At 41.8% G+C, this 13,287-nt stretch overlaps 1 protein-coding gene across 10 annotated transcripts in view; it reads right to left on the bottom strand.

Moving 5' to 3' along the window:
* BEGAIN (brain enriched guanylate kinase associated) overlaps nt 1–13,287 on the bottom strand; it is a 158,809-nt gene that overhangs the window by 103,053 nt on the left and 42,469 nt on the right. For 8 of the 10 annotated variants that reach the window (XM_048307935.1, XM_048307936.1, XM_048307938.1 and 5 more), the window contains one exon: nt 10,383–10,411. The exons of 1 other annotated variant lie outside the window; for it this stretch is intronic. In XM_048307935.1, coding sequence (XP_048163892.1) covers nt 10,383–10,411 — 29 coding nt within the window. Of the gene's footprint in view, nt 1–10,382; nt 10,807–13,287 lie in introns of those variants that run through there. One more of the 10 variants, XM_048307939.1, reaches the window with a different exon arrangement.

The following is a 13,287-nucleotide window of genomic DNA, read 5'->3' as shown; positions in this document are numbered from 1 at the left end:
AAATGATGCTTATTTGCTACACATTCTTAGGTTACGATAAAGGGTGTTTTCCAAAGTGGACCATGGGAGGGTTGTCACTGCACTAAAAAAAGAATGCTTTTAGATGAAAATAAATGTTCTTAAAAGCAAAGTATATTGAGCCAAACTGGCTAGATTAACATTGCTTTTCTCAAACAGCTCCAAGTCACTGTGTGCTGGAATTAATGGGACATCTCTCCTGGAGAATTTTTCTTTTACATTTATATAATATTCAGTTCTAGTTTGTAGAGAAAATCCTCCAGAAGCTCACAGCATGTGAAACTTGTCAGTTCTAGTAACTGAATCTGCTGAGGCTTTATCAATTCAAAAAGCATAACACAGTTAAGCATAACAGCAAAGCAAGTTGAAGTCTACAGTTGCTGTAAAACTCTGCATCAGCAGCTTTGTCAAGGTGGAGAAAAAAATGTTCTTGTTTTCAGAAGTTACCATTATCTAGAACTTTTTGCATCATATTCATCAGACAAGACAGCTTTAGTCCTCTGAACTGACATTTGTTAGCAGAGTACCTGTTTAGTGCTATAATTTAATGTATTTTTAATTTCTCAGCAAAAAAAATCGTGACTTTTAGATTGTGATTTCTCTTGTAGATTGAGAAGGAGGGAAGTGGGGCAGGGAGGGAAGTATTTTGCTTTGTTACTAAACAGTATAGGTCAGCTAAATTCGGCCCAAAGAAACTCACGCCAGTCTCCTCTACTATGACTCATTTCTTCCCTCTCCTGCTCATGTGGTCTGTTGCCAGAGCTACCCCTTGAGTTATACAAAGGCCTAATTAACCTTCTTCAAGGAAAAGCCAAGACTCTTGAATTTGGTCCTTCCTTCACATGGAACTGCGGGACTGCTGTGTATCTCCTAGAGGCTTCCTGCTCTTGGTCCCTTCAGGAGTGAAAGAGTTTAATAAAGAACATTTGATGTAAAGACAAGACACTGTCAGCATCTTGTGAAGAAATAAAACAGGGCCAAAGAAACATGAAAACCTGCTGCGGGGGACTCCACTGCTGGGAATGTCATTTTAGCAAGGGGACTGCAGCACTTACCACAGCAGTTCCAGTTGCAGAGCAAGGGTACTGCTTTGCCTTCCACAAGCAAGAGAACAGAAAATTCCATCGTTCACGTTACCTTCATCAGCCCTGTTTACCTGGGCACCTCTGCAAGCTTGTCAGATATCTAGGGGTTCCAGAGCAAAGACTGGCATTAACTGGGCTATTCTAGACTACGTTTTGAAGTGTGGGCTGAAAATCTACCTGGAAACCTGCCCCTCATGCCCATCACACTTGGTGGCATTGGTACAGTAAGGACAGGGATTAGCCAGGAAATGTTTTTCTTTTCCAAAAGGCTTGTGAAGGCTCAGGACTGAAGTGGAAGTGCTGAGGTTCAGCCCTGTCAGGGTCACGCTGCTGATGTGGGTTGAGACAGCAGGTGTTTCCTTCACCGCGTGGCTCTGCCCAGCCCTGTGTTTGCAGGGCTGCAAGGAGATGTCAAAGTGGGATTTGAGGGCCAGCTGCTGTGCAGATTTAGACAAAAATAACCCAGGGCAGTCATGCACCCCTTTTAGCAGCAGCCTGTCTGTGAATTCAGCACTTGAAAGGAGTAGGACAGAGGAGCATTTGGGCTTGTGTAAAAACCTCCTGGCCAGTTTTATGACCGGAACAACCAAATTTTTCTGTGTGTTGAGCTTTGTCTGTGCTGTTGCTTTCCAAGTAATTACTTAAATATTATTGCTGCTCTGTCTTTCATCACTCTACTTGCATTGCTTTGGGCTAGTTTGCTGTGTTTCACATTTTTGCCCAGTCTTCAGAGTATTTGACTCAATCTTTCCTTCTTTATTTGTTGGTCTCTTATCAATCTTAATCAGAATGCAAATACAAATAAAAGCGTCATTGTTATTCATAAGCTGAGAGTCAAAAAGAAACATACAATTTATTTTGAATTTGAACAGACACTTTCAATGCTATAAATTGATTGTATGTAGTCTCAAAAAATCTCTATTTCCGTATAGAAAGCAGCACTTGCCTCATCATTAAGGATGTTTCTGTCCATGAATGTACATTGTTATTAGTTTCACACTTAATTGTTAAGAATATCGGGCAGAGCTGGAAAATATTTATTTTTCAGCAACTCATGGATCTGCTTTAAATCTTGGAATGTACTTGGTACACCTTTATCTACTTGGAAATTAACTTCTTGGAAATACTTCTTCCTTGTTACAGGACAGAGATAGGATTCATAACATGAGGAAATCATATCTCAAAAGGGCAAGTGACCCAGCAGGTACAAACTTAGTTAAATATGCACATGCAAAGTCATGTGCCACACATTTAGTGCTACTTAAATGTAATTTCAAACACCTACATCTGTAGAACTTCTTAGCAATAAGACCAATTATACAGATATGTAGGCAAGTTCTTTACTTATGTGTAGACTACTCTGTACAGGTGAAGCATTGAATACTGTGTTAATTTGTGCAGTACCTTGGTTAAGCCAACATCCCTGAGTTAAATAGCAGCAGAAAGATTTAACACTTTTTAAACTAGAAAAGAGGAGTGCTGATTGCTTTTCTCTTCAAATTGCCTGATGCAAGAATGAGCTCTTGGGTGATGTCAAGGGAAAAGATTAAGTAGCCATTCATTGTCGAGAATTCCAGTATAGTTCTTGGAATGCCTTAAAAATAGAGCAGTTTCTTAAATTGGTCATTTTGTCTGAATGGTAGTTACAGCTAACAGAAACATACAATGAGCTCATTTGCTTGACCTGATTTCTATGGAAGCTTCAGAGTTAAGGCCCTTTTCTCTGACATGGTCTCGAACAAAAGGCAGCAGTCTGGAGCTGCTGAGTCATGAGAGTTTCTTGTGAACGTGAGGGTCTTTGTAGAACAGCAGAGACTCCCTGAAGAGCTCAGTGGTTTCCAAAAAAAGTTTGAAGCTCCTCTTTTCTTCTAGGACCCTCCTACCTCTTTCTCCTCCTTGGGAAAAATCAAGGCAAGGTGGTAAAGATTTGCATTTTGCTCTGAACAGCTGAAATGGCATTTGTGTAGTCATGATGTCCTAGTAAGACAGTCAACCACTGCTTTGCCAACAACATTGTGCTCAATGCTGTTTGCCCTCTTAGACGCAAGTCTGCTGCATGAGTTGTGTGCGTACGATCGTAGAACGCAACTTCTCAGTTATGGCTTTGCTGACACGGTGACAGTTGGGCAAGTTCAGGATGAAAATTTGATTTTTCAATGATTTTCAGAGCTTAAAAATGCATATATGAAGAAACTCATGCTGTAAGGAACAATATAACTGCATGTGATGTGGAGCCCTCACTTTTATCCCAGTTCAAATATTACAAACCAATAAATGAGCTGTGACTCTGCACTGTTCAGTGAGGGGGATCTTGTTTCTCCTGGAAGAGTTGAATGACAACAGTTGTGCAGTTCACATGAGCAGTAGGATGGTCACACACATGGGAGAAATCCTTCAAGGAGGATCCTACAGGCACTTATGATCCTGCTGTTCTGCTGGAGGGCTCTGTATACAACCCTCGCATTCATGAATTCCAAAAAGCATGATTACACCTCACTATCTACTGCTCATTTTTCAGCACATTGTGCTTCATGCTAAGCTGGCTTTAGGTCATCACTAAAATATTAGGACAATTCAGTCTTTTCAATTTTTTAATGTGAAAAGCTTAATAGTTTTGGTATACTTCAGATGCTTTTGAATTTTAAAGAATGCTGAATCAAATGTGGTGATACAGTTTTTATTTGAATGTATTCTAAAGTCACTTGTGTAAATCAAGAACTGATTGGTAAATTAAATTGCCTAAGCCATGCCAGCAGCAGCAGAGCTGGAAATTGCAAAAAGCTTGTAATAAAGTGTTGCAGACAAGTTACCTCCTTTCTTTCAACAGTCTGTGAGCTGTAGCAGCAGCAAGCATTCAAAATCTACTTGATTTCACCACAGAGCACACTCAAGTGCAGTTCACAAACTGTACTGTCCTTGAACCATCTGGGGTTCATAGCATGAAACCTCTTATATTCTTCAGCTTATAAGATTGTTTTTGTTACTGCTGCAGTGGCTGCCACTGTTTGCTTTGCAAGTTGCTGCTTTCAGTGTTCAACACATACCCTCCAGTAGCTGCAGTCAAAGTGCTTACATAAACTGAAGCCTATTAGCAATAAAGGGGATGCATCCAATTTTCCCACCTTTGAATTTCTTATAATCATGGATAATTGTGTTTTTGGAGCTCGAAGGGGGAGAACCCAACAACAAAAAAGAAACTGTTCTGTAAGTTCTGCTCCCTATGGTACAGAGTTCTGAACTAATAACAAGCACTATACAAAATGGTGTTTCCTTTCTTTTTTCTTAAATATTTGTCCAAAATGCCTCCTTTTGTTTATTTTTCTGTTCTGAGAAGCTCGTGGCATTGCTCAGTGATGCATTTTGCCTTGCAAGAGAGGGGTAGGCAGAACATTATTTGTAAGCTAGGCATCACTTAGGTCCAGCCTCTTCCCCATGACTCACTGCAGCTCCTGGGTGATGGCATGGCTCATCTACTCCTACCTACTTCCTTGGTCTCTTCAGATGTTTGTTCATCTCCCACTTGTCCCTGCAGGCCACTTTACACGGCTATACCTGGTTTCATTCAACTTGAATCTGTTCTGCCCTCTGTTTCTGTCATGTTTCTTGTTTGGTGGATGTTTTTGCTTCTCTCAGTATCTATCTGGAACTGAAGGATACTATAACACAACACTTGTTACATCAGCTGACTGGGGATGGTTCCCTGCATACTGACATCACTGCCTTTTAGATCATTCAAGCAGCAGATGAAGCTCAGGGCACAGGCTTGTTGGACAGCATGGCAGCAACACTCCTTCCTCAGCTGAGGTAGTGCAGGTTTGACTGACTAGCATAGGGAATAGCAATAGTGGAAATTGGGTATGATAAGCTGCACAAGCATACTGTGCCTCTGACAGCACTAACAAAATTCTCAGAGGTACTGGAATAGGTAGATCAGCATGGCTCTGTGCCTCAACCAATCCCAGTTCCAGGGATATGGTTCCCCTGGGGACTGTGAATGTATCTGTATGTGTCCATTGCTCCCATTGCTATGTTTGACAACCACCAAACTCAAAGCTGAGTGTAGTCTCGGGGGGGAGAGAGAGATGTGCTTTAGCTGCAGTCACACCTTGGATGGCAGCATGAACAAACCAGGTGTGCTGAAAACAGCACTGCAGGGCTGTCCCTGCTGCTGGGACTGCCTGACAGATAAAAACAGCTTGCAAAACAGAGGAAAAATGAAAACCTGTTTTACCTGTTTGAATATATGTTAGGCAGCTTTTTTATCCTTTTCCTTCTCTTCTCCATCTTTCAAAATGGACCCAAAATTCACCCAGCTTGCTGACTTTTGCACCATTGCCTCTAATTACCCCAAACTCTTGGCCCTTTCATGCTAGCATTTCCCTATGCTCTGTTTCTTCCGAGCTTGCCCTGTTCCATCTCTTTGCCTGTGTCCGCAGCTGGGGTTTCACATCCCAGCATCAGCTAGAGCCTGAAGACACTGCTAGGCAGATGGTGGAGCTGCTTCTTGCGCAGCCCTGCTGCTGTCCTGTGGCATTTTGCTTCTGTACAAGGCAGTGGCTCCCAGCATATCAGCTGTGGATGTGAAGACCAGACCTAGGGTAAAGTAAACCATGTTTGTTGGTTAACTTTCTGGGAAAAAACATCCTCCCCTTGTGTTCAAGTATATGGTAAAATTAATGTGGGTACAGGCTGAGTGAGTAATAAGGACAAGGTGGGGAGGGCAGGAAATTGCAGTGTGCTCATTAGCATATGAAGAGGGCTATACTTATACCAAGTGCAAGGAAGGCAGCATGATCAGGTGGGCATTTAGAAAGGTATTTACATTTCCAGCAAAGGATGGCAGAGGCTTTTCCCTACAACTGCATGTGTCTCTGATGTTCCTTTTGAGGAAACCCATATTCCTTCCTTACCACAGATGAACTCAAACATGGTTGAGAAAAGTCCAAGTCTAAAAATTCAAGAGACTTGGATCAAGCTGCTGACTTACTACCAGCTGTGTGTGCAAAACAAACCACTTTGCTTTCATATGTTCTGAAACAAGGACTCAAGTGAAATGAAGATGTTACCTCGCAGGTTCTTTGAGACACAGGTCACTTTCATCAGAGATCCCTGGGTAATTAGTAAAGTTCCTCTACTGATGCTACCAAAAGAAAGTAATCCTCAGTTGAGGAATACCATGATTATATTGTAAAGTGGAAACTCAGCCTCCTTAGAGGCACTGTGAGCCTGGCAGTTGGCGATGGTGATGATGTGTCCTGTTTCGTGTACTTTTAGATATACAGTTCAGCCTGTTGTGGATCTTGAAAGCTTAGAACTAAGAATATTGATTTATAGAGTTTCTGAATTGTCACTGAAATTTTAGGAGTGTATTAAAAAAAAAAAAAGAAAAAGCTTTTACTGAACAATATCTGTCTCTTCGAGTGACATTTCCTGTAGAGTGAGATACACTTCAGTGTAAGGAACCCTGAGAATCTGATCAGTATTTGTGTATAAAGTATATCTAGAGTTCTCTTCTGTCAAACCTTACATCTTCTGCACTAGAAACTTTGAATATTACAGCCTGTATTTCAAGCTGGATGAAATGGAAGCAGAGAAAACCTGCCAGGAGTCTGTACTGGAGCTGCAGCGGAACTGGTCTTTCATTTGCACATCTAACCATTCCATGGGTTCAATCTGATTTAAAGGAGTCGTTTCCAGTGTACTGGCAATTTTGTGTGCCAGCCCCCACAGATCTACAAGGCCTCCAGCTTGGAAGGCTTGTGCTTCTCTTGCATATATGCAGCAAAGATTGCACACTGCTGAGTCAAAATAAGGTAGCATAGGTATATTTGAAACTCACTTTAATTAACTAAGATTTTCAATCCTTGTTTATAGACATGAAAAAGAACCAGATCCAAAAAACAGTATTTAAAAGGTTGGAGTCAGAAGTAATTAATGCTCAAAGTGACTCTATAACCATACACAGCCAACCTACATAAGTGCAGATCCTCAAGAGGTTTGTGTTTAGTAGTTAGCCTTACTTCTGCCTAATATATTGGCACCTTGAGATGTAATAAACACTGTACTGCTAAGAATCATTCACAGTGACAAGACTTCATTGCAAAAACTGATTCTTTTGAGTCCAAGTTTTAGCATGAAATTGCATGTTTCCACTTCTAGAGGAAGGTGTCCCTGTGCCAGGCTAAATACTGACAACCTCCCACCTCTGCTTCCTGCTGCTCCTTCCACATATAACTCTGTCACAGCAGAGCCCCTGCTTGTGACATTGCAGGTCACAGCAGCTCCTTGGTCTGCAAAGGGAATTATTGCTGCATTACGTGAGATGAATCACATTGCTCTGGACAGATCCTCAGTGAAGGAATGTAACAATAAGACGTGTATTAATTTGCTGGACTACTACTTGTGCTGCTTGGCTCAATGAATTTTATGGCTGAATAAAGCATGGGCCATCAGTGGATCAATTTTTCAGGCTCCTGCATTCACCCCTCTTTCTGAATGGGCCTGGCTACCCCAGTCCTTGGGGATGCTCCAGATGGATCCCCATTCTCCTGGGCTGGAGAACGTGCAAAGCTCACCCAAAGACTTACAGAGCTGCCTTCTTAAAATGTTTGGCCCTTCGAGCTCCCAAGGTCTGTCACCTGTTCTCCTTATTTAAAAGACTTTCTTCTCTGAAGAGCACTGTGGAACGCAAACCTCTATTTCTCTAACCCTGAGGGTTTTCAACCTGGCTTCACTGTCCTGTGGTTATGCACCTTTCTCCTCTTGTCCTGTTTGTCTAACAAGATTTGTTTCCTTTATGCTGATTACAGAACCCCTTTCTCTCCCTCTGTTGCAGGAGCCTTGTACCCTCTGTGCACCCCAGCTCCACAGCTGGTGTGGGCTCACCCTCTATTCCTTGGGCCAACACTGTCCCAGGTGCTGTGGAATTGCATATCATCAGCTAGTAACAAAAAACAGTGGCAAAGGAGCTGGGCAGAGGAGATAGGGTAGAACACAATGAAGTATCATGTGGGAATGGCTTTTCCACATTACACTGGTTTCTACATATAACAAAAAATACCTCTTTCCTCCCAGCCTGCCATTTTCCTGTTGTTTCTTTCTTTCTTCTCCTAGCTTCAGGTTAGCTTTCTTCATGACCTCTCTGAATCCACTGTGGTTAAAATACAGGGTAACTTGTTTTTTACCTGGGTACCAGACTTCTGTAAGTTTAGAAAAATCTAATTCTCTCCAGGCTGTGAGTTTACCAGCTATTTAAGATAACGACTCCAGATAGTTTCCTTAAACTGCTGAAAATTCTGTCAGCTTGCATCCTAGAGAATGACTGTCGACAGGGAGGCTGGAAAAGTTTGTGATGGAGCAGTGCAGCTTCTGCACTGGGTCCTGCTGGAGTGCCTCTAGCCTGGCTCGCTGCTCTACTTGGGAGCACACAAAACTCTGGAACTAGCCTTGCACCTGCTGGGGTGATGGGGACAAACATCTGCCAAAATCAGCTTTTGCACACAAGAATTTTTAACAGAAAATTTCTTTAGCAAACTCCTGAGAGAGCCTGGCCCTTCTCTTTGTGGAGTTAATAGTGAAGCTCCTACATCATTCAGTGGGGCAGGGTGGGTTTTCCATCTATGTAGCACTCAGAGAGTAGGGAGGTAAAGTCTGGCAAGCCTGACAGCTGCAAAATTGTGGTGTTTGGAAAATGGAACTTTACAAATGCTTATTCTCATCATAGAAAATTCTTTCTTTTTTCAATACATTCTGCTTGTTCTCCTGGGCTCTGCAGCCCATTATTGCAAAAGAGGTGAGACTAAAAGCAGAGGCCAAAGTATGCTCAGGAAAGTATTACAAGAATTATATTGCATTTGTGCACTCATGCTTATCAAGCAAACATGTAAATATATATTTGCTTGTATCTTCTAAGAAAGTAATTCATGACAGGAGCGTGCATACACCATAAGTGATTGTTTGGAATTTTTATTAGACACCAGTCCACATATCGAGGCACTTTCTCAGGCATTACTCAGGAAAAACTCAAGCTTTAACATTATAATGCTTATATACATTGCTAATCCATAGTACATTGCACAGTGCTTTCCTTTCAGCACAAAAGTTGCAATACTTCTGTTGTCATGAGGCTCTACGAAAGTGTGTAAGTTAAGTGCTTTAAAAATGTATTCTTAGTAACTTTTGGACATGCATCTTCAGGTCCACTGTAAGAGACTCAACCTCCTTTGCATCAAAAGAAAAACAGGATTCTGTTTCCAGCCCAGAATTCATTAAACACTTGATCAAATTTCTGTTGTTTTGCATTTGCCATTCCTTCCCCAGCTATTTCTAGAATTTCAGAACTTTTCTGCATTTCTGATAACTCAGGATAGCCATTCCAAACTGAAGGAATCTAAAAAGTTGCTCTTGGACAACAGTTGTCACTAACTGGAGTTACCAGGTTCAGAGAAGGAATTTAGGTTTGTCCAATAAAACCAAGTAAGATCATAGCCAGTGTATTTGGTTATGAAAAGAAGTTCCATAAAGTATTTAAAGGGTAGTAAAAGGTTCATCTCTTGCCTATCACTTTGATAATGTGTTAGTAGACAAGATTTTACTAATTTTTAATTAATTTATTAAAAAGGGCTAGAATGCTTTCTTCTTTCTTTTTCTCTCTCAACAACATACACAAAAGCAATATCCCCCAAAGCAGACTTGCACTAGGACATGAGATGGAAAACTTATGTTATAAAACCTATCTCCTTCTGCTTAAAGCAGAGAGATGTACTGAGAAACTGGTACAATATGACAACATTTTAAACACAGAAGAGACAAGATTTATCTGGCTGGTATACAATATAAAACAAAAATCGAACACCAATGTTATAGTGCTGTATTGAAACAATCCACATTAATTAGATGCTTTGAAGTCAAGCCTATGTTTTCTTCAGCTTTTTCATGAATTATTGATCCACTTTCCACATTAAATGGAATGGCAGGCTCTTGCAGTAAATGGACAAGTGGCTACAACATTTATATAATCAAATATGCGCTGCATCTGGCAATAAAATGTTTGTGTGTAAAACATGCTTTCTGAATTGACATCCCTGCAAAACAGATTTACTAGAACAACCACATTCCTTTTCTTTTGTCTCTAAAGCACAGATTGCCTTGCATCATCATGCAATCCAGTGTTCTACTCTGATGGCATTAAGCGAAATATTTTCCAAGAGCCTGTAACGAGCATTGTGCAACAGAACATTTCTTCTCTATAATGAGATGTAAATAAACTGTCTCACTTACCTTATTTTCTCCATTTCTGCCGCAGAGGCCTACAAGAAATCAAATAATAGGAGCAAGTGAATGAAAGAAAACATTCACTCTGCAGATTTATGCATAGTTAAGGCTTTCCGAATGCTTCTCGACAAGTGGCTACAAAGCGCCGGCGAGCGAGCCCCACATCTGCATTAGCCGAAAATAACGCTGCCAGCTGAAGTGGGGAATAAAGCCGAGCGCAGTGGGAGCCCGGTATACCCACGAGCCATGGGCACCAGAATGACTCAGTTGTAGCGCTGAGGCAGAAAATGGGGAGGGGAAAAAAAAAAAAAGAAAGGAAAAAAAAAAAAAAGAAAAAAGCAAGCAGCAGCAAGTAACAGGTTACTGAGCCTCCTGGGTTTCCGAGGGAAAGTTGAATTGCAGTGCTACCCTGTGTGCGGTGGGCATGGCAGCGGGCTGGGCTGGCGGGGATTGACAGTGACTTCATCACACGTGAATTTGGAGCTCAATTCATCATCTTTCACAGAGCCCGACAGATGGAAGGACACGAGCTTGCCTCCTTAGTGGGAGCTTCGAGTAATCAAATTACTTTCCTCAAGTAATACACTATCTTGACAATTAGCAGCTCGATACATGGAGGCGTCTCGTTAACCCTTTCGCTGCTGCTGCCCCGCCGGAAGGTCCCCGCCCCAGTGCCTGCCCCGGCCCCTGCCCCGCCGCGCCGGGCTCCCGTTAACCCTTCGCCCGCGGCTCGGCTCTCCCACGGAGACAGAGGCTCTCCTTGCATCCTCACAGACCTGGCACAGCAGTGGGTGGTCATTTCATTAATCTGCCTGAGCTCTTTTGACCGTATAGATGCTGTAAATCCCTACTTATCTATAGCATGGAGACTCTAATTTCTCCGGCATTACTTATATCAAAAGCATACTCTTGTTAACCCTTTGGTTTCTTTTTCATAATTATCTCGCACAGATCCTTAACAGCTGCTCTCATTTCATTTCAGCAAGCACTGGGACAGAATCTCATCAATTCTTCTGGTCCCGCTTTATTGTAACTAAAGAATGAGCACTCAGAGCAATCCTGCCATCTCTAGAGCCAGAATCTCTTATTTATAGTGAAAGCACTGGCCATTAATCGTGAGCACTTTAAGCCTTATTGATTAATGGCTAACAATCATATTTGAGTATGAAATAAATTAAAGATTAAAAATAGAGAAATGTAAATTTAATCAGTTGACCAGCAGGAAATTTGTCAAACTGCTTAATAACACATCCCAAATGACAAATTGTTGGTTCTTCACTGGGTCACTTGTCTTCCGTTTTTCTCATTTACTTTTGATTTGCCCATTAGATAAGTTGTCAGTCAGGCTGGTGTTTGCACAGTAATTTCTGATGACAAACATTAAGGATTTTAGGCATCTACCATAACATGGCAGGCAGGAAGCCAGCTGCAGGAAAAACCCTCCTCAGTTTCTCAGTAACATACGTAATACATGTTTACATGGTCCTTGCAATGTCTGTTGGAACCACAAGGTTGCCTGGACCTCGAGTTTCAAAATGTAACCTAAAGACCCATAATTGCGTTCTCTAATTTGTGTCTATCCATTGAATCATGCTGTCATATGCAGGAAATAGATTCAACATTGCTGATTAGAAAATGAACCACAGGGGCTTTCTCGCTGGGCATTAGAAGCTGCTGGCAGACCCATGGGCTTGACAGTTTGGCTCTCCAGACATGAACTCTCCAACACTGCCCTGATCATGATGTTCCTTTAATTCTGGGGAGACAACATAGTTTCTCTCCAGGGTTACTTACTATTTCCTTGCCTTGAACTCTGGGAGCCACCATGAAGGCAGAGTACTTAGAATATCTGATTTTAGAGCTTCTGTTGTGGCAATATCTGCAGACATAAAGGGAAGCTACCTGGCCTTGTTTTTGCCTAGTACTTTGAATAATGCTGCACTCTTGGGGTCACTGTGGGGGTTGCTTTGTGTGATTAAATCAAAGTATTGAGAAGAGGAGCTGCAGACTGATGTTTTGGTGATACTTATCTGTGAATGCAGGTGAGTCATTGGCCGCCAATCCTGACAGGAAATTAGTAGGGGGAAGAAAAGCACAGAAAATGCCTAACACCAATTCAAACAAGAAAACTAAACCAAGCTTCAATTACCTTTCTTTTTCCTGGTAGGGCTGGGTTTTTTACCTCCTCACAGTAAAAGCTCTTTGTTTCATGTAATATTGCCAATTTTCCTTTGAACCGTTGAGGATGTCCTCCTCTGCCTTTCCCTGGCAGGATGTGCAGTAAAGAGACAGCTCCTCTCTGATATGGAAGCTGTGGGTTCAGATCAATCCTCCTCGAGGAGGATGCTCTGCCCCAGGTCAGGGGCCTCTCTGGGCTGCAGCACTGCAATTCTCTATTATGTCTTTTGATGGGGATCCGCTTCCAGTAAATAAGTAAGAGCACAGGACAGGACTAGGGCCTGTGTGTTCTCCAGCAGATTGCCCTAGCTTTCAGTCTAGGGAGTCAAATGAGTGTAGAGAAACTAGAAATGGTGGAAACAAAGACAGGAGCATCTGTAGAAATATAGCTTTCATCCCAAGCAGTTTATTTTCTCAGATAGTTGTGTCCCTTAGAAAGGTCCTTTTAATCCTCTTTTTTTGGTTTTCTTCTTCTTCTTCTTCTATTTCTTCCTCCTCTCCCTTTTTATTTTTTTTTAAATTTTTTTTCTTTTATCCCCCCAAAAAGCCTTAGCAACTCATAACTATTTTAAAAGTCTGTGGTTTTCTGAAATAGCTCTGTTATCACAAGGTGACATTTTTACTAAGGCAAAATTGCTGTTCCTAGCCGGATCCCTGCCATTGATTTAGCCTGTAGAAGTTTAGAGGTTGCATCATCCTCCCACTGCCATGAAGGCTCCTATTTGAAATATCT

This window comes from Corvus hawaiiensis, chromosome 6 (genome assembly GCF_020740725.1).
Source record: "Corvus hawaiiensis isolate bCorHaw1 chromosome 6, bCorHaw1.pri.cur, whole genome shotgun sequence".
Taxonomy (NCBI): domain Eukaryota; kingdom Metazoa; phylum Chordata; class Aves; order Passeriformes; family Corvidae; genus Corvus; species Corvus hawaiiensis.
This window is presented reverse-complemented; position numbering and strand designations above follow the sequence as displayed.